Genomic DNA, 25,490 nt, shown 5'->3' with positions numbered 1-25,490 from the left:
GGTTATTGGTTCATAATAAGTTGAAACACATTGTCAGATTTTGCTGTACTTGGCTAAACTGTTCTTGGGTGGCTCACCAATATATAAATGACTCTAATACATAAAGTAAGCAAGCTGACCAAAGTTCTTATGGGGAGAAAACTTTATTGAAGACAATAGTGCAGTTTCTCATCAGTGATCTTCAAGTAAGAGATTACCCAACTGCTTTGGTTGGGTCACAATTCTTGAGTTCCTGTAGGTGTTTGCATGTGAAACAAGCCACACAGTCTGTCAACATATAGAGTTATTTTGCATTCTTGAAGCCCGCTAGCAACTCTCACAACCCGGTACTGGGCTGTGAGCCCTGATCTACAGCACAAAAAAGTTGTCAAAATCTTCACCCCTCTTCAGTTATTGAGTTTACATCTTCAGGTGTTCAAAGGGTTTCATTTCCAGTAACTTGATATGTATTCAAGAGTTCACACTTGTTTGGTATGCTGTCCCGGGAGAGAGCCCTAAGCTCACAAGATCCTCAAGCCCTGGACTCCCTTCCGTTAGCAGGGAGAGAGGGGAGTTTGAGCTCTGGTAGATCTTGATGAAATCCCCAGACTTGTTTCTGTTCTAATGACAGATATAGAGATGGCTAAAGGAAGATATATGGCTTCTAAGAGCTCGACTATGGGCAACTAATTTGGCACCAATCTAGAAAGGAGGGAGAGTAGGGGTGGGAGAGGGATTCTTCAAGATGAAGATAACTGAAGTAAGAAACTCTGGTTATTTATAGTGAGTCAGGATTCATCTGATTGGTGAATCATGTGTTAGCTAATGCAGGACCAGCCGTGGACAATCATAAGCATGTGATCCTCTCAAAAGTAGTTTATAAATGAACTTCATGTGAATGAACAACCAAACTACATGAAAAAGGTTCCGTTTTGAATATACCTGTGTTTGTGTGGACAAGGCCTAACTGTTGAGGACTCTGCTCTCTATTGTGAAGCTTCATGTGAGCGCTGAGGCTTCTTTTATGTTTAAAGTCCTTTCCACACTCACTGCATCTAAAACGATCTTCTCCTGAGTGAGTCTTCATGTGTCGCTTAATGGCGTCTTTGCGTGTGAGACTCTTTCCACACTGATCACATGTGAACACTAGGGTTCCAGTGTGACCATTCATGTGATTTATTAGGCTAGGTTTGGTTGTGAAGCTCTTTCCACACTCAGCACATGCAAACAGCTTCTCTCCGGTGTGAGTTCTCTTGTGGTGATTGAGTGTGCTTTTACATCTGAAACCTTTACCACACTCTGTGCATCTGTAAGGTTTCTCTCCAGTGTGAATCCTCATGTGTTTATCGAGTGTGGTTTTATTTAGGAAACTTTTACCACACTCTGTACATCTGTAAGGTTTCTCTCCAGTGTGAGTTCTCTTGTGGTTATTGAATGTGGATTTATATGTGAAATGTTTACCACACTCAGTGCATGTGTAAGGTTTCTCTCCAGTGTGAATCCTCATGTGGAGGTCAACGTTTTGTTTTTTAGCAAAACTTTTCCCACACTGTGTGCAAGTAAATATTTTTCGTTCATTGTGAGTTCTCATGTGGACTTCAAGGTTGTTATTTTGATTAAAACTCTTTCCACACTGAGGGCAAGAGTAAGGCTTCTCCCCAGTGTGAATTCTCCTGTGCACTGCCAAGTTTCTTGCATGACAGAAGCTTTTTCCACACTGTTTGCATGTGTACGGCCTCTCCCCAGTGTGAATTCTCATGTGGGCTTTAAAGCCATGGGTTTTAGGAAAACTCTTTCCACACTGTTTGCAGGTGTAAGGGTTCTCCCTAGTGTGAACTCTCATGTGAACATCAAGGTTTGGCTTTTGACTGAAACTCTTTCTACTCTGTTTACAGCTGAAATTACACTCAGATTTGGATTTCAGATGTCTTCCATGTGAAGTCTTTTTAGTCAGTGTGGGTTTTTCATCAGTCGTTATGTCTTGGTGTTTCTCTTCCATTTCATTCCATTGATGAGTCTCTTCTTTCAGCACCATCAGGTCTTAAACAAACAACAGAAAAGTGAACTTTAGTATAAAGGCACAAAGCGACAAGCATGAAATGGATGTGTCACCCAAAAATTAAAATGACCTTACCCCTAACTCTCCGTCATGTGGTTTTAAATATTTCCTTTCTTCTGGAACACAAAAGAAGCCAGCGTTTTTTCACAATATCTTCTTTTGCGTTCAACAGAATCAAGAACCTCATAAAGGTTTAAAACCACATCCATCTTCATTTCTGCATGAACTATCCCTTTAAAGGGTTCCTATTATGAACCTTTTTTTTTTTTTACAAGATGTAAAGTAAGTCTTTGGTGTTCCCAGAATGTGTCTGAGGTTTTGGCTTAAAATCAGATCATATACCTTTCAGAATATTTCATTTTGGGGGTCAGAGAAAAACCAAGCTCTTTTTGTGTCTGTGGCTTTAAATGCAAATGATCAAATGCACTCGCTCTAGATTACTCATGTTGTGTTCCCTCATGTGTATCTACCACTGGATTTAAACATTTTTCACTTTCTTGGAAGACCTTATATAGACAAATCCTGCACGTTCATATGAAGTACGCATAATTCACGCTTTTATTTGTGGGTTTGCATTATTGTATATAACTTGTGCAAATGTTTCTCAGTACTGGGTTCCAGCTGGAAAGGCATCCACTATTTAAAACAAATGCTGGATAAGTTGGTGGTTCATTCCGCTGTGGTGACACCTGATTAATAAAGGGACTAAGCCAAAGAAAAAATGAATGAATGAACTTATGCAAATGCTTTATGCCACGTTTGCTGTAAACTGGAGTGATGAGGAGATGGCAAGATGACACACTTTGCTATTTGTTTTCATTCATTTGTACTTTTGTCTTTGTTTTCTTGCCTTTGTGCATGTCCTGAGGCTTAGCTGAAGACTTGCGTGATGACATTTGATATACCTGATAAGATGCAGAAATGCCATCTAAAAAGGTTACCTGCTGTTAATAATGTTAACCTGGGGTTTGCAAATGTGGACCATCTGTTAATGAACACCAGGTATAGCATGAGCATTGTGGAACGTGATTACAGATAACCCAGGATTCTGTTTATTGAGGGTTAGAATGACCCAGGGTTAAACATTTGAAGTGTGAAAAGCCCTAAGAATACTCAGCATCAGATCTCAGGATAAACAGAGTACAATGACAAACAGAGACAATTGTCAATCATGTCATAGTGACCTGATCTCATGCTATTGTTTTAGCACTTCCAATTCAGTTGACAGTTGGAGAAAAGACCAGGAGTGATAAACGGCAGAAAACGGTCGCACCACTTGCTCTACAAACAAGTGTGTTCATGACTATACATACAAAGAAAAATAAAAAAATGTGAAAATTTGACTTTGCAGCATCAAGCAGCATTAGGCATGGTGATCAGGTAAAATCATTCAAATTAATCATTGACTTCTGCTGTCTTCATTTGTTTCTTTACTATTTAAAACTGCATTTTTGGATATTATTTCTGCTGGAGATACTGTCCTAAAAAAAACTTAGATATACCTTTGATATACAAAGTTTTAAAACCTTGACTTTTCCAAACCGTGGTATACCTTGTAAACTGTTATCGTCTCATGCTTAAGCAGCATAACACTGTTTTTACGATCTAAAATTCATTCTTTTAAAAAAGTCTCAAGCAAAAGATTCCAATGGCGGCGCCTGCTGGTACGTGAATAATATGGTCAATACTGACGAACTTTACACTCAAATGTTTGCATATCATCAGCATGCTGTAATCCATTTCTTAAGCAGCAAAAGTCATTTAGACTAGTTTGTTGGCCAGTTGTAGTCAGTGCAATGCTAAACGTTATTGTTCCACTATAATTTGTTTGTTTTGTTTCACGTCGTCCCACAGCAACATCATATAGTTTACAATACTGTACAATGTTTCATAATAATTAATTACTTTAGTGTCCATTCTTTTCAATTTAGTGTCATTCAGCATATTTAAAATTGGGGGCCTCCACGTTTTCTGACATACTTTAACCCAGGGTTTCTGCAGGTTTCACCAAGTAAAATGCAATATTTTTATGACATTTTCAAGACAATTCTGAATGAAATTTTAGACTCATAAAGGGAATTTTTCAAATGCCCCAGATGCAAAAGATTTTTATTTGCTCTATCAAAAAAAATTATTTAATACATTTAATAATACAATAATAAATGAATAATAAAAAATTACAACATTTTAGATATTTCTTAGCAAAAGATTTTAAATATAGTGTAAAAACAAGCAAGCTTTACTTATATCCATACACTTTTCCAAACATAAACTTTCTTTGAAAAAAATCAATTAAAAAAAAAAATGAACAAATGTTTTAAAAAGTTAAAAGACTTTAAGGCCTAAAATTTAGATTTTGGAATTTAAGACATTTTAAGACCCCACAGAAACCCTGTTTAAACACAATAGCCCTGGTAATTAGTTATTATAGTAATGATGTAATCCTAGCTCAGATACTATCTGTGAGAACTAGTAACAACTACTAGAAACAACTTTAAACTCATAAAGAAGTTGATGAAAAAAGGGAATTGTGATCAACGTGACATATGCAAATGGAAGTACTAAGCCAACACTATCACTGTAATAGCAGAGATCTTCTATGAGAATATTGTAGGTCAAAAATCCTCAGCTCAGGTAAACTTTTTGAGCCTGTGCTCAAGGACGTTTTACAAACAGTAGAAGACCAAGAAAAGCAATAACCTTAAGAAGGTAGCGAAAATGGGAGACTAATAATACATAAAAGAATGACCAAAGACATGAGAACAAGTAACGAAAGAAACTAATTCCTGTCTTTCAATGAGTGCTTATGTGCATTTAGAAGAACTAGGCAGCACACTCAGGGCTGCAAGATGGATTTAATTTAGTATTCTTCTTATTAAAATATATCTGAATGAGGATCAAATGACTGAGTTGGTCTTTGAGAATGAAAATCAACCTGTTTGTTCCTGCAGATCTTCCTGTTTGACTGTGAATGTTTCTTCAATCTTCAGGTTTTCACTCTCCTCTTTAATAAACGCCATCTTTATAACAGTGTGGAGATCAGTCGCTTCAGCAGGAGTTTTTCTCTGAGTTTGGACACTTTATCCTGTTTAAAATGAACAAAACAATGAACAGAAACAAAATAACTTCTCTTCAACACTTGCTTCAACAGTTTCTTTATATGAGAGTAATTAACACAAGATGAAAGAAACAAGAAATTAAAAAGAAATCATTGAGGTAAAGTTGGTTTTATATTCGCACATTTGTTCAGTGACAACTTGTGACATGGTCCCTGTATTGTTTACCATGGTACTTTGAGTCTGAAATCTCGTCCAAGTAGGACTTGAAAACAACATTACGATTTATTTGACTGTAAACAATGTTGTATTTTGATAAGATGATTTCCCTGTTTAGAATTAGCAAATAATTATTTTAAAAAGTTATATTCAGTTAGTTTAGGAGAAAGTCTGAATGTGCGAATATAAAACCAACTTTACCTCAATAAAGAAATCAGGTCTGAGCTAGAAACAATAGCCACAAATGAGCAGATTAAAACAATCTTACTCCATTTCTCATATATAGTGATGTATACATAGAATGAACTGACATTCTACTACTAAATAAATTAAACCTTTATTAAAACATTTATTATACACATTTCTGTTACTTTAATCAAACAATAGCCCTCGATTACTGTGAGTAAAATAGTACTACATTGTATAAAGGGTATATAATATTGTCAACAACAGGTACATATTTTGAACCGGAGGGAAACTTTAATCATCAATCGCTTTATATCTGTAAAAGCTTTAAAACAAACCTTTCTCCACTTGAATCACATCGCTGGAGCAGCGCAGCCTTATGACGTCACACGCCACGCCAAAATAAAAGTCTTTTTTGTTTAGCTTTTTTGCCACTTGCAGTTATGACTTATTAATACATTTCTCCCTCGTTTACCACTTTACACAACAGATCTGCTATCTCTCACACAGACACCGATATTCAGTATTTAAAGTTGATCAAAACCTTTAATCTAAACATTTTTAAGACAATTTTAAAAAACGTTTTAGGGTCATTTTATCACTATAAAGTGCCTTTGAGACATCAAAATTTAAAAAAAAAAAGTTAGAGATTTTTTATTTAACCACATAGTTGTTGTATTTATTAGACCTTAGGCTGTAAGAGATGAATGTTGGTCAAGCTCCTGCACTTTTTACAAATAATCTGCAAGCAGAAAAACAGGAAACAAACCTCAAATTGTGTCAATCCTGTCATGAACAAATTCAAAGTAGTATAAGTATATTTTCATTGCAGTGTGATTATAATATTATTATAATATCTATATTTTCAGAAAGGTCATGTGTCCCTTTACCAACTCAACTTTATAGATTATGGAAAAAGTCTATTTAAAATAATGAAATAATGGACAAAACATTTTTCCAATAAAATATGCAATCAGTGCACATACTTTTCTAAATAAAACCCAAGATCTAAAATATTTTGTCAAGATTTCAGATAATATTAACTGGCCCTTATTGGTTAATTAAGAAATCACACGAGATGTTTTGCTGAGGTTATAAATAATTTGAAAAACAACAGGTACAACAAGAAATATTAAAGGGTTCATATATAAGGGTTATGAAGTTTTCAAGAATTCAACTTCTGTTTTCACTAACACTGCAAACCACTGAGCCACCATGCCGCCCACCTCTTCTGTTATCAGTTAGGTTTTATCAATATGCAAATTAATATTAAAATAAACAATTATTGTCCTTCAAGTTAAACTAAATTTGCTAATGAATGTAAATCTTTATATTGTACACTGTATTGGAGGAGTGAAGGGAATGTTGGAAGCAACTCAAGTTAAACACCTTAATAATACTGTTTTTTTTTTTTTTCAGAATAAGGTAAATAATTAGATTACAGATGTTCACATAAGTATACAAATACTTAGGGCTGCAGTTTTATTTCAAACAGTCAGTGAGCTCCATTATATGGACTTTAAAATGATATCCTCAATATAGACTGAGACAGATATTGCCAAAAGGTTTGTATTGTCCACGACTCATATTGCATCTACTCCTGCAGTGTATGTGTGTGTGTATAAGTGTTGTGACATAAAAAAACATGAACTAATTAACAATAAAATATTAAAGAAAATAAAGTGTCAATAACAATGCATATATGACCACCCTGTCTAGGAAGGATTTGTGACAGGGAGGACATTTTTGGCTAAAGATAGCATTTATTTAACACATGTTATACCTGCTGCTGGTAAAGTGTTTCCCTATTTAAGCTCTTTGTACACGGTTTAAAAGCTATATTTTTATATAGTTAAGTTAAGTTAAGTTTAAGTAATTTTAAGGCAAAAACAGACAAAAACATATTTCAAAACACGTATAATTCTACCTGCATGTGTGTAAAGGTTTAACCAACTATATCAAAACATCAGAGTTTCATTATTGTGCATTATGTTCATGTAAGACTGATTCAATCTTGTGGGACATCAAAGACACTTTATAGTGATAATGACCCAGCTAGTGAAACTAAAACATGTAGTAGTAATGGGTACTTTTTACTTAAAGGGCACCAATTTTACCCCTTTTCAAGATTTAGGAAAAGTCTTTTGTGTCTCCAGAATGTGTCTGTAAAGTTTCAACTCAAAACACCCATCAGATTATTTGTTATACCTTTTAGAATGTTGAGATTGTCTGCTTTAAACACTGAGTCTTAGTGGATTAAAAAGTTTTTTTAATTGTCTTAAAATGTTTAGAGTAAAGGTTTTGATCAACTCCAAATGCTAAATATATAAGCCATGACCAGGAATTTCGCAGATTTTTAGCCCATCATTAATTCTGTTTATTTACTTGAGTAAATGTGTGTAAATCTAAATTTATTTATTCATTTTCTTTTCGGCTTAGTCCCTTTATTAATCTGGGGTCGCCACAGCGGAATTAACCGCCAACTTATCCAGCATGTTTTTACGCAACGGATGCCCTTCAAGCCACAACCTATCTCTGGGAAAAATCTAAATTTATTCAGTTTTTAAATTACAGTAATATTGACTAATATGAAAATGTTCATCTGATTTATGTACAATGCAGTTTGTAATGCAATATTTTCTTGTCTTTTAGTAGATATATTATGTAAGACACTTGCTTTGTTTACCAAATAAATTGAATCTAATTGGATTTGCATTTTAAACAAATACAAGTTAAAAAGATATTATTATTTTTTATTATTTCACATATTAATGTTTTAGTTATGATACTCCCAAAATAATTTAACAGAAATCCGCAGATTTTTACCAAAATTCTCCGCAGAAATAGCAAAAAACGTCCGCAGATTTCATCTGGCCCTAGCCATGACTTCAACAGTAAGTGGCAAAAAAAGCGAAACAAAAATGACTTTTATTTTGGCGTGGCGTGACGTCATCAGGCGGCGCCGCTTCAGCGCTGTGATTCAACTAGAGAAAGGTTTGTTTTAAAACGTTTACAGATATAAACCGATTTAATTAAAGGTTCAGGTTTTTTACAACGTAGTATTATTTAACTCCTACGTAAATATTGGCTATTGTTTGAATAAGTTACAGAAATCTGTGTAATAAGTGTTTTAATGGAACCTTTTGCCTGATTTCTTTTTGTTAATTACTCTCATATAAAGAAACTGTTGAAGCAAGTGTTGAAGAGAAGTTATTTTGTTTCTGTTCATTGTTTAATATATTTTAAACAGGACATTTTTATTGTTTTGTTCATTTTAAACAGGATAAAGTGTCCAAACACAGAGAAAACTCCTGCTGAAGCGACTGATCTCAACACTGTTATAAAGATGGCGTTTATTAAAGAGGAGAGTGAAGATGTGAAGATTGAAGAAACATTCACAGTCAAACAGGAAGATCTGCAGGAACAAACAGGTTGATTTTCATTCTTAAAGACCAACTCAGTCATTTGATCCTCATTCAGATATATTTTAATAATAATACTAAATTAAATCCATCTTGCAGCCCTGAGTGTGCTGCCTAGTTCTCCTAAATGCACATAAGCACTCATTGAAAGACAGGAATGAGTTTCTTTCGTTACTTGTTCTCATGTCTTTTGTCATTATATTATGTATTATTAGTCTCCCATTTCCCATCTCCTTAAGTTTATTGCTTTTCTTGTTTTCCTATGGTTTGTAAAGTGTCCTTGAGCACTGGTGCTATAAAAATAAATAAAAACAATAAATTAAAACAAGTTTAACTGAGCTGACGATATCTGACCTAAAGTATTCTCATAGAAGATATCTGCTATTACAGTGATAGTGTTGGCTTAGTGCTCTCCATTTGCATATGTCATATTGATCACAATCCCCTTTTTTTCATCAACTTCATCATGTATTTAAACTATTAAAAGTAATTGTTACTAGTTCTCACAGATAGTATCTGAGTTAGAATTACATCATTATTATAATAAATAATTACCAGGGCTCTTGTGTTTAAAGAGGGTTTCCGTGAGTCATAAAATGTCGTAAAAATTTAGGCCTTAAAAATCGTCACTTCCTGATTAACTGGTGCCACATATCAACAGTAAAAACAGAATTTACTGCGGTAGAAGAAGCTGCGTCAATTTTTTCTTTATTTAATAAATGTACTAGCGCCTCAGAAGACAATGTTGACACACAATGAACACGTGGGGGCGTTTGAGGTCATGAGACATGGAGAACAGACTCTCTTGACACTCTGGAGGTCATTAATAATATACATTAAAACTAAAACGGTTAAAGCTATTTCCGATGTTCTTCAGTGCGCTCAGCCTGCTGGATTGTCTATTCACATTTTCATCCTCATATGATCTCTTATAACAAAACTTTTTTAATGCACATACTGTAATTTGTTCAGTAAAAGTGTTCCCAGTTTAGGCGCATCGATTCTATCGAATAAAAGTTTATCCTGCTCAGTTTTGCACATTTTTTATGTGGATTTTTAAAAAGTTACAGTATGCATCATGATGTTTCCATCAATCGTTTTGTATCGTTTTGAGCATTAAAATAGGTGAGTGGAAAGGTAAGGCTAAGGGGAGAAATACCGCTTTGTCTTAAAAAAAAAGGGAAGGAGACCGACAGAAACTCAGAGTTAAAGAATAAAACCTGCCCCTGACCAGGTTAGGTTCACAGAGTAAGTTACCACAGTAACTGACACTGAGTAAAAGTTACTTTCAGAAACAGGCTTGACTTACCCTGCTTTCTCCAGTTTGACAAACCTGCCATTTTGAAATGGAAAACCCAGAGTTTCTCTCATTTCAGGGTTAAAATACTCTGAGTTTTCACTTAACCTCCTTTCTGAAATGGACCCTGGTCACTGCTATGACATGATTGACAATTGTCGCTGTTTGTCATTGTACTCTGGTTATCCTGAGAGCTGATGCTGAGTATTCTTAGGACTTTTCACACTTCAAATTGTTAACCCTGGGTCATTCTAACCCTGTATATACAGAATCCTGGGTTATCTGTAATCATGTTCCACACTGCTCATGCTTTACCTGGGGTTAAAAAATAATCCTGGGTGTTCATTAACAGACGTTTCACATTTGCAAACCCCTGGTAAACATTATTATTTCTATATTTACGTTGTCACTGTCCCTTATTGGACAAACAGCAGGTCACCTTTTTAAATGGCATTTCTGCATCTTGTCGGGTATATAAAATGTCACCAAGTAGGTCTTCAGCTAAGCCTCAGGACATGCTCAAAGGCAAGAAAACAAATACAAAAGTACAAATGAATGAAAACGAGTAGCAAAGTATGTCATCTCGCCATCTCCTCATCACTCCAGTTTACAGCAAACGTGGCATTAAGCATTTGCACAAGTTCATTCATTCATTTTCTTTCAGCTTAGTCCCTTTATTAATCAGGGGTTACCACAGCGGAATAAACCACCAACCTATTCAGCATATGTTTTAAACGGCGGATGCCCTTCCAGCTGCAACCCAGTACTGGGAAACATTTGCATAAGTTATATACAATAATCCAAACTCACTAATATAAGGTAAATTATGCGCACTTGCTATGAACATGCAGGATTTGTCTCAATCGGGTCTTCCAAGCAAGTAAAAAATGTTTAAATTTAGTGGAAGATACACATGAGGGAACACAACACGAGTAATCTAGAGCGAGTGCATTTGATCATTTGCATTTAAAGCCACAGGCACAAAAAGAGCTTGGTTTTCCTCTGACCCTCAAAATTAAATATTCTGCAAGGTACATGATCTGATTTGGAGCCAAAACCTCTTACATCTTGTAAAAAGGTTCATAATAGGAACCCTTTAAAGGGATAGTTGATGCAGAAATGAAAATAGCCTCACCATTTACTCTCCCGCATGTGGTTTTAAACCTTTATGAGTTTCTTGATCAAAACTGCATAACACAGAGTAAATGGTACGGTCATTTTCATTTGTGGGTGAAACATCCATTTCATGCTTGTTCCTTTGGGCCTTCATACTAAAGTTCACTTATTTTTAAGACGTGGTGGTACTGAAAGAAGAGACTTATCAAATGGAGGAGAAACAGCAGTTTGAGAAACCCCAAGAAATAATGACTGATGAAAAACCCACACTGACTAAAAAGACTTCATTACGCAGAAGACCTCGGAAATCCAATTCTGGGCGTTATTTTAGCTGTCAACAGTGTGGAAAGAGTTTCAGCCAAAAGCCAAAGCTTGATATTCACATGAGAGTTCACACTAAAGAGAAACCTTACACCTGCGAACAGTGTGGAAAGAGTTTTGGTTATACACAAAGCTTTAAAACCCACATGAGAATTCACACTGGAGAGAGGCCGTACACATGCCAACAGTGTGGAAAAAGCTTCTATCATGCAGGAAACTTTGCAGCACACATGAGAATTCACACTGGGGAGAAGCCTTACTCTTGCCCTCAGTGTGGAAAGAGTTTTAAGCGAAACATCACCCTTAAAATCCACATGAGAACTGTAGGACTCAAATGGTCCATTGCATGTTCAAAAATTGACGGAGATCTGAGTTGAAAATTAAGAAGTTTTATTTTGAATGCAAGAAGTTAGAGAATACATGTTCTGCGCAGGAGGGATATAATAATGTAAAAGCCCCTCTGCTGTCCTTCCGCTTTTATACTGTTCCTCACACACACTCTTACCCTAAACTCTTATTAGCCTTATATGGTCTTTTCTTAAGAAGTTGGCCATTCAGCAACCAGATATTCCTCTTCCTGGTATCTGTGTATCTTCTCTTAACAGTTCACCCTTTTTTAGATGTTTGAGAGCACGTACACACAGCTCATACATCTTGTGACTCTCCATCACCCCCACCCAAAAACAGGATGCGCTAGCATCCGGTAACATTTCTCTATACTTTGCTCATAATATAGCAGTTACCTCTTTAAAGCAAAAGCCTTCATGTCTATATTTATTACGTACTTACTAACAAAGCTTAATAAAATGCTTATCCTTCAATCCCTCTCTTGGCCTCTGAAAAGAGGCCACACCACTTAATAAACACTTAAAAAATCTCAGAATTCTTGGTCCAATATGTCCAGATGAGCTTGGGTCGAAAACCTCTATGAGGAAAGACACCCAAGCGGCCCCCTAGTTGGCTTATGGGCAGCCACCACATGTTCACCGGATACATCATATCAGACCATTAAGGAAAATAAAAGCAATAAACACAATCATAACAGTCAAACAATGATGGTCCCTATAAATTCCCTATAAACCAGTGTGCTCAGGCTGGACTGGGCCGAAAACCCCTGTGGGGAAAGGCACCCAGTCGGTCCCCTAATTGACATTTGGGCAACCACAACATGTCAGCTGAGTCAATCACACTGAAATTATCTAGACTACAAACATTTCAATAATCAAAATGTAAATCTTAACACATTTTCAAACAGCAAATTTCTCAAACATCAATATCTAAAAAACACATAACTTGTGATGAATCAGCATCTGCAAAGAAGCACAGTTACTAGGAAAAAACAACATTTATAATTCATATTCCTCCTCCTCTTCCTCCTCATCATTATTTCCAGGAGATACCAGCAGAGGCATTGTGTAAGGGGGTGGAGCTCCATCTTTCTTTTCAATTGCTGCAATTATCACCCTGTTACACAATGTTCTGATACACGGGATGCAACAGCATCCGCAGGTCACTATTATGGCCACAAAGGTAGCTATAGAGATCAAAATTGATGTAAACATGGTTTTATATTTTCCAAACACACCGGTCAGCCAATCATCAAATGGGTTATTTACACCAGAGTGTTCTGCCATTGTTTTGGAAAGGGTTTTTAATCCTTCTAAAGCCCTCGTTACTGATCCGTCTGGGGCGGTATTATTGGGAATAAAGGAACAGCAAAAATCCTGGAAAAATACACAAGTCCCACCTTTTTCCGCTAGGAGCATATCTAATGCTATTCTATTTTGTATTGCCATTAATGAGGTTGGGGCCAATTGTTCTGATAATCCTTCTACGGCGTCTCTTGTTAAATTTGCCAATCTCATCACATTATAGTGCACATAATTTATTCTATCCACATTTTTACTTGGGGTGACAGGGAATAGGGCTGAAATTATTGGGATATTCTCGAACCCGGCAGCAATTTGGTCTACTAGTTTGTATTCATCAGGGACTCCTCTTGGCACCCCTATTGAATCTATATAGGTCGGGGAATTTGTAGTTAAGTCGAACCTCGAGTCCCTTTTTCTTCTTCCAGCTATACTTTCACCCCTTCCCTCTCGTCTCTTGCCAATCAGTGTTACTGGTGCTACCAACCTAACCATTGCACATATACCTTCCGTAGTTTTCCCTTTTATTCTTACAAACAATCTTTTCCCTCCACAATAATAATATAGTCCTCCCCGCGCCCAAGGTCCTATTATATCCCCTGCATTGTTGATAATCTGTTTGCACCACAAACGGTTAATATGCCCTACCCTGACTAGCACTGTTCCGGTGGGAGTAAAATTAAAACAGGTGAAATTTCCTGGGTCTGCAGAAAATGGGCCTGTTTTTGTCTGGTTATTTATTGGTGGAAATATTTCCGCTAGAGTGTCACATCCTTTTGGTCGATACTGCCTAGTCAAATTTATCATGCATCCATATCCCACCGGATCTTTGATTATCAATGGGGCTGGTTCTATTCGAAGGGTTGGTCTAGCTTTTGCACATGCAACACAATCTGTCATTCCTGTTTGTTTAGCTGTGGAAATCATCCATTCTAACCACAAATTAGTTTCCCCATATCCTGTGGCTTTCTCTAGTACGTCCTCAGGGGTTAATTTGGTATAATCCATTTGTATTACAACCCTTCGACCTCTAATTTCTCTACTATGATCTCTAATTGGGGGTCCTATAGTTGTTATCTTGTTTCTATCTATTACATTGACCCTATCTAAAAACTCAACTTCTATGACTCCCAGCGGGTCAGTTCCTGATATCTCAACTCCTAATAGTATATGGAGAAACTTAGGCGGATTGTTTTTTCCAGCATAATGGGTCTCATCTAGGGGGTATCCTGTCCACTCCCCTATTGACATAGTAATAGGGTTCTGGGTAGGACTATAATCCCTTTGTATTTTCAGTTTTCTCCACTCGTTTTTAAAATTCCCTAACCATGTTGGGTTTGGCGTCCATTTCCCTGTGTACCCCACTACTTGATCCCACCCTCTACACCACCTATTATCTGCCTTACCCATTGTGTTACACCATGCATTCATAGTCTGATCAAAACAAACATATACGTCATATCCTCGCCACGAACTATTGTATCCCCCACAGTCAATTACCTGACATAGATCAAATGTGTAAGATGTTGTCTCTCCCTTTACATATTCTATGGACAGCCCTCCATAATACTTGGAACACCTGTTTTCTTCCCCTAGGGATCTTTTTACTCTGGTTGGTTTTACAGTTGAGGTTTCATTCATGTTGTGACTTTTTCCTACTCCTAGAATTGTCCCCACTATTATCAGTGTTAATATCCCCACTATCCCCAATAGTTTCCAGTTTTCCCACAACTTGACCCTCATGTTTTATTGATGCTGGTTTTTCTTATTATTCAATTCTGGTCCTCCCTTTATATTATTTTCACAGCGTTATTGTGTTAACAGCAAGTAATATATCATATCAAAGCTACAATAAAAAATAGCAAGCACAGTAAACTTATTCTAACGTATAAACTGAAATGGTTATGTTCTGGCCTTTAAATGTCTTTTCAATAATGTGGAGAACTCTATAGAATTCCAACTTGTCCAAACCACACCCCAGCCGGGGTATTGACAATCTGGTGATGTGTAATTTGTCACACCACGTTCTCATGCAGATTAGACTGCTCTCAAAATCCTCATATGTAGGTAGGTCTCTGGCAAACGTTTTTGTGATCAGGTGGAAAACTATTCTGTCTGCCTCGTGAGTTATAGCACAATCACCTTTCGTTTTCCTCTGGGCCTTTACCTTGTCAACCCCATATCTTTCTCTGAATTTTTCCGCTATGCCCGCTCCAAATGCACAGTCTGCACTGACACAATGGGCTACAGCTTCTCCTTTAGGGGCTGTGAATAAATCCCCAGTTTTGTGGACCACCTGCAACGTTTGTAGGTTACTTTGGGATGGATGAAAACTTTTATCGTATGTATGTGTTTGTGTGTCACCTCCTTTTGTGGTACCCTTACTCCCTCCTTTACCTCCTGTGGTATCCTCCCTCTCTTGGACCTGCGAAGCAAGGTCCACTCTGGTGTCGTCCAATGATCTGGACGGTGGGTCCGCCGGACAGCACTGGCTTAGATGGTACCAAGTGTCACCTTTTCCTGCAAGACGAACACAGTGAGAGGTGCGTGCAATTACCTTAATTGGAGCAGACCAGCGAGGCTCTTTCCATTTACGCCTGTAGATTCTCAATCTCACCCAGTCCCAAGTTCGGTCAGGTAGTGGTGCTGGATATTCGTGTCCCCTAAAATCAGTTGGTAACATTTTGTCAAAAGATTCAATTAGAGCAGTCAATTTGTCATAGTAAATTTTGTGTGATAATGGTTGTACTGGTTCCAATTGTAGTGGGGTCAATGGGCCAGGAAATTGGCGACCAGTCAACAGTTCGAAGGGCGTGTATCCTGTTGCCCTGCTCACAGAGCTCCTTACTGACATCAAAGCCAGTGGAAGAGCAGCCAACCATGTCAATTTAGTCTGTGCACAGATTTTAGCCAATTTGTTTTTCAATGTTAGATTCAACCGCTCAACCTTACCTTGTGACTGTGGGTGATAGACTGCCCCGAAATGGTGTACTAAACCCAATGCCTTTTCCACATCAGCCAGATGTTCATTTTTAAAGTGTGAGCCGTTGTCAGATCTGACCCGGCTCGGAAAACCATGACGTGGGATGTAATGGTTTATTAGACATTTAATGACAGCAGTGCTGTCTTCCTTGCCCACTGGGAAGGCCTCTGGCCATCCAGTATATGCATCAATCATAACAAGCAAGTATCGTTTACCATTTACCTTTTCAATCATGTCAGTGAAATCAATTATAACTTCATCCCCAGGGCCATTTGTCAATGGGAACGATCCCTGAGATGGTTTCATAGTTGGTTTGACATTGTGCATCTGACAGATGTCACATGTCGTTATGTACCCAGAAATTAGGTGTGGCATAAAAGGATGCCACCATGATTGCAATGCTCGCGACATTTGCTTATCACCACAATGTGCATATGTGTGGGCTTCTTTCAACACGCTTGGGACTAGTGACGCTGGGAGCAAAGCTCTACCATCAGGTGCTGTCCATAAGCCATCCTCGTGTCTGATTGCCCCTTTGTTTTTCCACACAGACTTTTCTTCAGGAGCAGCCATGTCTTGCTGCTCAGATAAGAATTCTCTTGAGAATTCTGGTAGGAGGGATGTCACGTCTGGCTCAGATGTGACCACAAACTGACCCTGAAGGTAGCCTGAGGCACGTTTTGCCGCCAAGTCTGCTGCTTCATTCCCTTTTGATATTAGGTCAGTTCCTTGAGAATGACCAGTGCACTTGATAATAGCCACTTTGTTTGGCAACATTATGGCTTCAGAGAGCTCTCTTGCTTCTTTCTCATGAGTAATAGGCCGGCCAGAAGAAGTTGTGAATCCACATCTGATCCACACAGGCAGCTCCACGTGGGCTGTGGACACTGCATATGCAGAATCAGAGTAGATGTTGACAGCCTGTCCTTTTGAGTGCCTCAATGCATTGATTAGGGCCAATAGTTCTGCTTTTTGTGCAGATTGTTTGCCAATTAGGGGTTCAGCTTGTATTGTGACAAATTGGTCACCCTGTAATTGAACCACAGCAAATCCTGCTTTCAGAGTTCCATCATCCGCCCGGTGGCAACTACCATCCGTAAACAGTGTTATTGGGTTGTCTGTTTCAGGAAGTGGGGAGGCTGTCAGACCCTCCCTAGCTACCGATAATCTGTCTGTCAATGGTGCACAATCATAATGGTCCCCATCAGTCATAAGGTCAGCCATGTTGATCCCATTGTGGCTGTAGGTGATATTTGCAGCTGTCAAAATTTTTAGCATTCTTCTCTGCCGTAGGGCAGAGAAGGTGAATGAGCTTGAGTTAACAAAACTGACCACCGAATGAGAGGTCCTGATCAACAACTGATGGCCCATGACGATGTGTGATGTTTTCTGTATTATCTTAGCTAGACCTGCAGCAAATCTGGCACATGGTGGTTGTCTAGCTTCTACCTGGTCTAGAAGTACACTGACGTACAACAAAATTCTCCTGTTACCTGATTGTCGTTGATACAAAACCCCATGCGCGCTTGTGATTGTTTCTGACACGTCTAATTGAAATGGCACTTTATAGTCTGGAGAACATAAGTTACTACAGTGAGCCAATTCTGCTTTTATTTTCTGGAATGCTTCCTCAGCCTCCATTGTCCAATCCAATTTTGTCATCAAGTTTCTCATACCACATTGTTTAACCATGCCCCTAAGAGGACTGGTCAGAGCCACATATTGTGGGACGAAATGTCTGCTAAACCCTGTCAGACCTAGGAAAGAAAGCATGTCTTTCACAGTGAGTGGCTTTGGGTATGTTAGTATGTCCTTTTTATGTGTTGGTGATACCCCCTTTCCACTCACTCCTACCACTCTTCCTAAAAAGGTAGCCGTTTGTCTACAAACCTGTAACTTGTCTCTGCTGACTTTCAACCCTGCCTCCCATAGTTTCCTCAAGACAGTCTCAGTGGCCTTTAAACATGACTCTGGCGAAGGTGCAGCTATCAAGATATCATCAACATACATCACTGTCACCACTCCCTCTGGTAACTGACAGTCCTGTAATTGTTGTTTCAAGACCTGATTAAAAATGCCCGGGCTCAAGATGAACCCTTGTGGTAGTCTATTGTAAGAATATTGGGTTCCTTGAAAAGTGAAGGCCAAACAATCTTTACATTCCTCTGAGATTGGTATGCAGAAAAATGCATTTGCCATGTCTATGCAGGAGAACCATTGGTGCGATACGTTTACCATGGAAAGGGCAGTGTATGGGTTAGGGACAGCAACTACTGGGGTAGTAACTCTACTGTTGATTTCTCTGAGGTCATGTACCATTCTATACTTGCCTCCCTGTTTAGGGACTGGAAATATAGGTGTGTTCCATTGTGACTGGTGGGGAGTCAAAACTCCAGAGTTAAGTAGGCCCTCAATCGTTGGCTTGATGCCAGCTACGGCTTCTGGTCTATTTCTGTACTGTGGGACCCATGTTGGTGGGCCGTCAGAGATGTTAAAAGTGACAGGTGTTATATTACAGTATCCCACGTCAGTGGGTCCTTTTGACCATAATTCTTGTGGCATGGAGTTAATTAATTCTTCTGCCCCCTCCCCATCAGATTTATCTCTGCCATGACACCTGGAAATCCATTTGTGTTCCAGAGTGCCCAGGTCAAGGGTTTCCCTCACTATTTTGTAACTGTCTGCTGATGGGGAGTAATACAACTGTGCGTTGTCTGTGGGCTCCCAGTCAGTGACAGTTAGTAGTCTCTTTGTCATTGAGCCCAGCTCCCTAGCCTCATGTGTGGGGTGCAATGCCAGTGATACATGTGGGGCAGCAGTCTGCCTCATTTTGTACCATGTTTCTTGTTCCTCTGTTAAGCAGATTGGAGCCACCACACCTTCTTTCCCTATCAACAGACCTGTGCTTTTTAGGCTCCACTGTGACCCTTCAACATCTATGAAGGCCTCCTGATACACATCGTCTTCCTGTCTGTCATAGAACAGTGTGCAGTGTAAATCATCAGGGGGAGGAATGAAAATATCTAGTGTATATATCCACGCTTTCCATTCTTGGAAGAGTGAATAGGCTCCTGTCTGCGATGGAGATAGCAGAGCCCAATAAATGTCTACACAGTTGTCTGGGGTGGGGGATGGTGCAAGTAACCACTGATTGTGTCCCATTCCACCTTGTAGTGAGCAATTAACCGTCTGCCCAGTGGGGAAGGAAACAATTACTCCTTCAGGGGTGCAGAGTATACTAGCTCCAGCTTTTATCAATAAATCTCTACCCAGTAGGGGAACTGGCGAATTAGTGGAGTAGAGAAAAGAGTGTGTGAGTTGTTGCCCTGCAATGGCGACAGGAAGTGGTTTAGTCAGTGGCCATCTTTCAGTATCCCCAGAGAAACCCATAACTTCTACATGTTTTGATGATAATTGTCGTCTGTCAACACCATCAGTAACGGTGGAATAAGTGGCTCCTGTATCTACTAAGGCCTCAATGTCACTATCGTTGACAGTGATGGTCAAGAGGGGCTCGGCCATAGCCCTCTCTTGGGCTCTCTGTGGGGACCTTCATGCATAATAACCATCCTCTGTTCCAACCCACTGTTGAGTCAGTGGTTGCTGGAAACTGGGTTGGTTCGGCGGCACTGGCCTATTACCCCACCCTCCCCTTTGGGGTTGTCCTCTACCTCTCTGCATTCCCCGCCCCCTATTTTGAAATGGAGGGGGTTGGCCTCCTTGTCCGTTGTGGCAGTTTCTGGCCATGTGCCCAGGGTGTCCACACAGGTAACAGCTATTATTATTGTTTGGGCAAGTATTGGCCCAATGACCGTTACCTCCACACCTGTAGCAGCCATCTAGCCTGACTGTTCCTCGACCCCTAGCTCCTCCCCTCCCTCTACTCCATTGTAGTTGACTTGGAGGATATTGGGGGGTGCCCTCATAACTACCCTCATTTGTTTGTGGGGGAGGCTGAGCCGTTTGAACTGTCATCTGTTTTAAACCTTTATTCTTTGCTGTTTTTTCTTTCTCCAATTGCAGCTTCAACAACTCTTTTTGTAATTTTAATAGTTCACCCCCTTCTTTGTCTGCTCTCTCTACCGCTTTGTCTATGAAATGTACTGCATACCTTTTCCATTTAGTATCATCACTGCCAGGTACCTCAGGAGATTGTTCCATGGCTTGGGTCACACCAGCTGGAGCTCCTTGCAGTACAGCAGCCCTGAAAATTCTGTTAGTGACAGGGTTAGACATTGGGTTTTCATCACATGCCTCTTCCCATTCTTGGCAACATCGATTTATATAGGCTGCACCGTTTTCCCCATCCTTGTGTTTAAATTTCAAATTCTCAAACATGGTATCAGGGGTGGGAAACTTGTCCCTTATAGCCTGACACAGAGGAGACTGGCCTCCCCCTTGCACCAATGGGGCACTGTTTCCCAAACTTGTGGTGCCAGCCCTCTGTTCCACGTCCACAATCTGATGTCCTGACAGGACTCGACTCATTATTTGTCTCAAGTCCCCTACTGATAGTATCTGACCATGTGATAAGGCGAACAACTTGTTCACCCATCTACCACCTCCTTCTGTTATGGCTGGTAGCTTTTTTACCAGGGTCTCAAGATCTGTTAGTGACCATGGCTGGTAACTGCGGCCTGTAGGCCCTGCCAATAAAGGCATGTTGCACACCCTTCCCATAGTAACTAGGGTGGGTTTGGGGGCTTTTTCTGTTAATCTTTGGCTTCGCCTAGGCCACTGTGTCTGAGGCGTGGAAGAAACTGGCCATTTATCTTCTCCGGTGTCCCTTTCATTATCTTCACTATCTTCTTCTCTATCTTCTTCCTCTCTCAGAGTCAACTTCCCATCTAATCTGACCTGCAGTCCTAACTTATTTTCCCCTACTTTCCTTCTTCTAATCCCTCCTTCTGAACTACTCTGGCTGTCGTCATCACTGTCATCAATATCCACAACTGATCTAGCTGCAGAGCTCCTGCTATTTTTACTCTGTTCCCTTGTTTTCTGTTCTTCAGAGATAAGCTGTTCTAATAGACTCCTTACCTCCAATTGTATGGCAGAACACTGGCTCATTACTTCATTTCGTAAATCATTCCCAGGTTCATTTTTCATCCTACTCTGTTGTTCACCCTCCCCATTCTCAGGCTGTTCTCCCCCTGTTGCTCCTTCCTGTATCTCATCTAAGTTCAAAGTACCTCCTTTCACATTAAACATTGGCATCTGTTTCCCTATCATGTTAGGCTGTGGTGGGTTGTATGGGGGCGGGAGATCTGGGTATAGTTTCTGCACGGTGGGGGCGGTAGGTGTGGCTGTAGACTCAGTTTTCACCTCAGCTTCAGCTTCCTGTTTCTTACTCAGTTTAGTTTCAGCATCCTTACCGTTCACTTCCCTTTTCTTTGGTTTCAGCACAGATGCTGCGAGTGTAACTCTAGACCATCTTCTCAAATTTTCATCTAACTGTTTTCCTTTCTTTGCATGGGCTCGCTTGTGCAACAGCCCTACTTCCTCTTTTCTGTGTCTTAAAACAGCTTCCTGTGCTCTTCTCTCTTTTAGCCCCACTTTCTGAAACAGAGACCCTTTTTTGTCCATACAATCAGTACCATAATGTTCAATCATTTCACGTTCACATTCTCCCAGTTCTTTTATTCGTTTTTTCCTATCTTTTGGATCAGTTTGTGCCAATAAGACATCTGCCATTTTATCCCATTGTTGTCTTAAAGGAGGACAATCATATTCCTCACATTCTCCTTCCATTTTATTTTAATGTTATTTTATCCCTACACTCTCCCTATTTCTCAATTCACTAAACCTGCTATCCTTGAGAAATGTCTTGAAGATATCAAGTCCTCGTCAAGACCAGAGGGATCTTCAAGTTTTTTGCATTCTCAGGAAAAAGGACTTCTCCGTTAGATAGATGTAGGCCTTTTACATACACTATCTATCCTGATTGTTGAAGATTCAATTGTCTTCGTCAAGACAAAATTTCTTCAACTAATTTTGCCTTTTTAGGGAAAAGGACTTCTCTTTAGACTCTAAAAGTCTACCCTAAGTGCCTCCTTAGAGAAAAGGACTTCCCCTAGATCCTAGTGATCCACTCTAATTCTCTTTATTCTTTCTCTCACAACTCATTCATGTATATTCATTCACAATTTTCAGGTAAGTAGTTTATTTTACGTATTTTATAACTTCCTGCATGTCAAAATATTATCAAACACATGAACACTATATTTACTGATGCCAAAAACTGTTCATTTAGAATATTCAATAGCAGAATTTAAGTAAAAGGTTTCTGCTTACCTTTGTATAGAGAGAGCCCTCAGGTTTTGGCATCAGAAGCAAACGTCCATCTATTTGACAGTCTCCAGTCAATCACGTCGTCGGGTCACCAATTGTAGGACTCAAATGGTCCATTGCATGTTCAAAAATTGACGGAGATCTGAGTTGAAAATTAAGAAGTTTTATTTTGAATGCAAGAAGTTAGAGAATACATGTTCTGCGCAGGAGGGATATAATAATGTAAAAGCCCCTCTGCTGTCCTTCCGCTTTTATACTGTTCCTCACACACACTCTTACCCTAAACTCTTATTAGCCTTATATGGTCTTTTCTTAAGAAGTTGGCCATTCAGCAACCAGATATTCCTCTTCCTGGTATCTGTGTATCTTCTCTTAACAGTTCACCCTTTTTTAGATGTTTGAGAGCACGTACACACAGCTCATACATCTTGTGACTCTCCATCACCCCCACCCAAAAACAGGATGCGCTAGCATCCGGTAACATTTCTCTATACTTTGCTCATAATATAGCAGTTACCTCTTTAAAGCAAAAGCCTTCATGTCTATATTTATTACGTACTTACTAACAAAGCTTAATAAAATGCTTATCCTTCAGAACTCACAATGAAAAGAGAATTTTTATTTGCACACAGTGTGGGAAAAGTTTTTCGCAAAAACAAGACCTTGAGATCTATATAAGGATCCACACTGGAGAGAAACCGTACAGTGTGGTAAAAGTTTCATTTGTAAAAACGCACTCTATTACCACATAAGTCACGGCGGAGAGAAGCCGTTTGCATGTGCTTAGTTTGGAAAGAGCTTCACAACCAAAGCTAGCCTCATAAATCACATGAGTGGTCACAATGGAACCATAGTGTTCACATGTGATCAGTGTGGAAAGACTCTCGCACGATCAGACTCCATTAAGCAACACATGAAGACTCACTCAGGAGATGATCGTTTTAGATGCAGTGAGTGTGGAAAGGACTTTAAACATAAAAGAAGCCTCAGCACTCACATGAAGCTTCACAATGGAGAGCTGAGTGCTGAAAATTGAAGCTTTGTCTACACAAACATGGTATATTCAAAACGGCAGCTTTTTCATGTAGTTTGGCTGTTCATTGACATAAGGTTTATTTATAAACTACTTTCGAGAGGATCACATGCTTATGATTGTCCATGGCTGGTCCTGCATTAGCTAACACATGATTCACCAATAAGATGATTCCTAACTCACTATAAATAACCAGAGTTTCTTACCTCAGTTATCTTTGTCTTGAGAAATTCCCCTTCCACCCCTACTCCCCCTCCTTTCTAGATTGGGCAACATGGTGGCCCAGTCGTTAGCAATGTTGCCTCAAAGCAAGAATGTCACAGGTTAAAGTTTGCTGAACCGGTTGACATTTTGTGTGGAGTTTGCTCGTTCACTCCGTGCTTGTGTAGGTTTCCCCCGGGTTTCTCCCACAGTCAAAAACCATGTGACCTAAGTAAACTAAAGACAAGTTAACATCACTGCTGAGGAACTGCACTATTCGTTGTCTTCAATAGTCTTTTCCCCGTAAGAACTTTGGTCAGCTTATTTATTTTATGTATCTACACATTGGGGAGCCACCCTTGATCTGTTTAGCCAAATACAGCAAAATTTAACAATGTGTTTCAACTTGAACCGATAACTATATTTGTGCACATTGCATACTTGCTCAGCACTGAAAAGAAAATTAGAAGAATAGGGAGGAGAAAACGTTTGGGGAGATGCAGGGAACACTGTCCTACACCCCTAGATTGCATTTCTGATCATTTACATTGTTTGATTGTCACTCCCATGAACAAACAGCCATTTGCCTCCAATTTGGGGCTTTTGTCTGCAATTTCACAAAACTTGCTGGCGAATGAAAGTCCGGCTAAACTCGTGCGGTGTGATTTGTGTCAGATTATGAGATTTTGACTTGATCAAATCTTGATGTGTTGTGGATAACAAATGAAGACTTTAGTTTCAAAACACTGCACATTTATTGTGATTGGCTAATTTGAGAAAAGAAACAAGTTTTCTTCATGAAGACAATTAAACTTTCTGTGGACAACTGGTTGCCTTTAAAGATACGCTCATGTGAAAACTCCCACATTACTACAAATAAATCAGTGTATGGGAAACGCAGTGTCACTATTGTGAATGAGAACATGAGTGATTTGTTAGCTTACATGCTAATTCCAGTACTCAACAGACTACTGAAGCACTTCCGCTATCAGTTCATTCAAATGATTATTTAAATGCAATGCATATTGTACTGATCTTGTGCACTGATAGATTATATTGTGTGCTGTCTGTAAGTAGTGTGTGTAGGTTATAGTTTTAGGTTTTGAAAGAATGGGTTTTAAACCACATCGGTTCGAACTGGAGTTCTGCCGAATGACTAAAGAGTTATCAGTATGTTGGTAAAAAACTACATTTCTAGTCAAACCATTCTTCTGCAATCCTATACCAAAAATGGAAATAAGGGCAGTATTAATAGCTATAAATGTAGGAGAGCATTGATATTATGTGGTTGTATTGTATTGCAATATTAAGTGTTGATGTTATATCAAAAGTAATCCACAAATACTTGATAATGAGATGATTTAATGACAATAATTCTCTATGGTTACAACTGAATTAGTTACAAAATAACTGTATAAAATGTTAAAATATGAAATGATAAAACATATGATATAAATTGTACCCAGCTTAAATGTTAAGTTAAAGTTACCAGAGGCAGAAGGAGAGACACAGGGGGAGGGAGAGAGAGACAAAGAGCGCAGGCCAGAAGTTAGTGTGAGTGCAGTAGAGTCAGAGAAGATAGACTCCAGAGGAGGAGAGGAGCAGAGTAGGAAATCAGACCAGGAAAAGACAGGCCAGGAAAAAAGGGAAGAGCCCTAGTTTACCACCTATTTTGTAT

The 25,490-nt window shown here is 39.0% G+C and overlaps 2 protein-coding genes across 3 annotated transcripts; both read right to left on the bottom strand.

The window, feature by feature from the left end:
- Positions 1–357: 357 nt before the first annotated feature.
- Positions 358–5,115, bottom strand: LOC130222107 (gastrula zinc finger protein XlCGF8.2DB-like). 2 transcript variants are annotated; one of them, XM_056454740.1, is made up of 3 exons: positions 4,974–5,018; positions 2,114–2,154; positions 358–2,019 (listed from the first exon to the last, which is right to left on the bottom strand). In XM_056454740.1, exon 3 carries the CDS (start codon positions 2,012–2,014, stop codon positions 857–859), a length of 1,158 nt encoding a protein of 385 aa, XP_056310715.1. In that variant the 5' UTR covers positions 2,015–2,019; positions 2,114–2,154; positions 4,974–5,018; the 3' UTR covers positions 358–856. The 2 variants fall into 2 exon arrangements, with proteins under 2 accessions (XP_056310715.1, XP_056310714.1); XM_056454739.1 differs by lacking the exon at positions 2,114–2,154 and having other exon boundaries at positions 4,974–5,115.
- Positions 5,116–11,688: 6,573 nt separating this feature from the next.
- LOC130222704 (uncharacterized) lies at positions 11,689–20,775 on the bottom strand. The gene is made up of 5 exons (XM_056455232.1): positions 20,399–20,775; positions 18,905–19,258; positions 15,862–17,527; positions 15,669–15,792; positions 11,689–11,705 (listed from the first exon to the last, which is right to left on the bottom strand). The coding sequence occupies exons 1-5, from the start codon at positions 20,773–20,775 to the stop codon at positions 11,689–11,691; spliced, it is 2,538 nt and encodes an 845-aa protein (XP_056311207.1).
- Between the last annotated feature and the right edge of the window lie 4,715 nt (positions 20,776–25,490).

Source organism: Danio aesculapii, chromosome 4 (assembly GCF_903798145.1).
Source record: "Danio aesculapii chromosome 4, fDanAes4.1, whole genome shotgun sequence".
Lineage (NCBI taxonomy): Eukaryota > Metazoa > Chordata > Actinopteri > Cypriniformes > Danionidae > Danio > Danio aesculapii.
Note: the sequence above shows the minus strand (reverse complement) of the source record. Positions and strands in the feature narration are given on the sequence as shown.

Bases quoted from the DNA above. Each gene is read 5' to 3' on its own strand.
- LOC130222107 (XM_056454739.1), bottom strand. From the start codon at position 5,058: ATGGCGTTTATTAAAGAGGAGAGTGAAAACCTGAAGATTGAAGAAACA. The intron at 2,020-4,973 runs GTTGATTTTCAT...TGTTTGTTTAAG, and splicing joins AGATCTGCAGGAACAAACAG to ACCTGATGGTGCTGAAAGAA.
- LOC130222704 (XM_056455232.1), bottom strand. From the start codon at position 20,775: ATGAGTCGAGTCCTGTCAGGACATCAGATTGTGGACGTGGAACAGAGG. The intron at 19,259-20,398 runs GTATGCAGTACA...GTTCTATGACAG, and splicing joins GATGATACTAAATGGAAAAG to ACAGGAAGACGATGTGTATC. The intron at 15,793-15,861 runs GTAATTGCACGC...CATCTAAGCCAG, and splicing joins GCTGGTCTGCTCCAATTAAG to TGCTGTCCGGCGGACCCACC.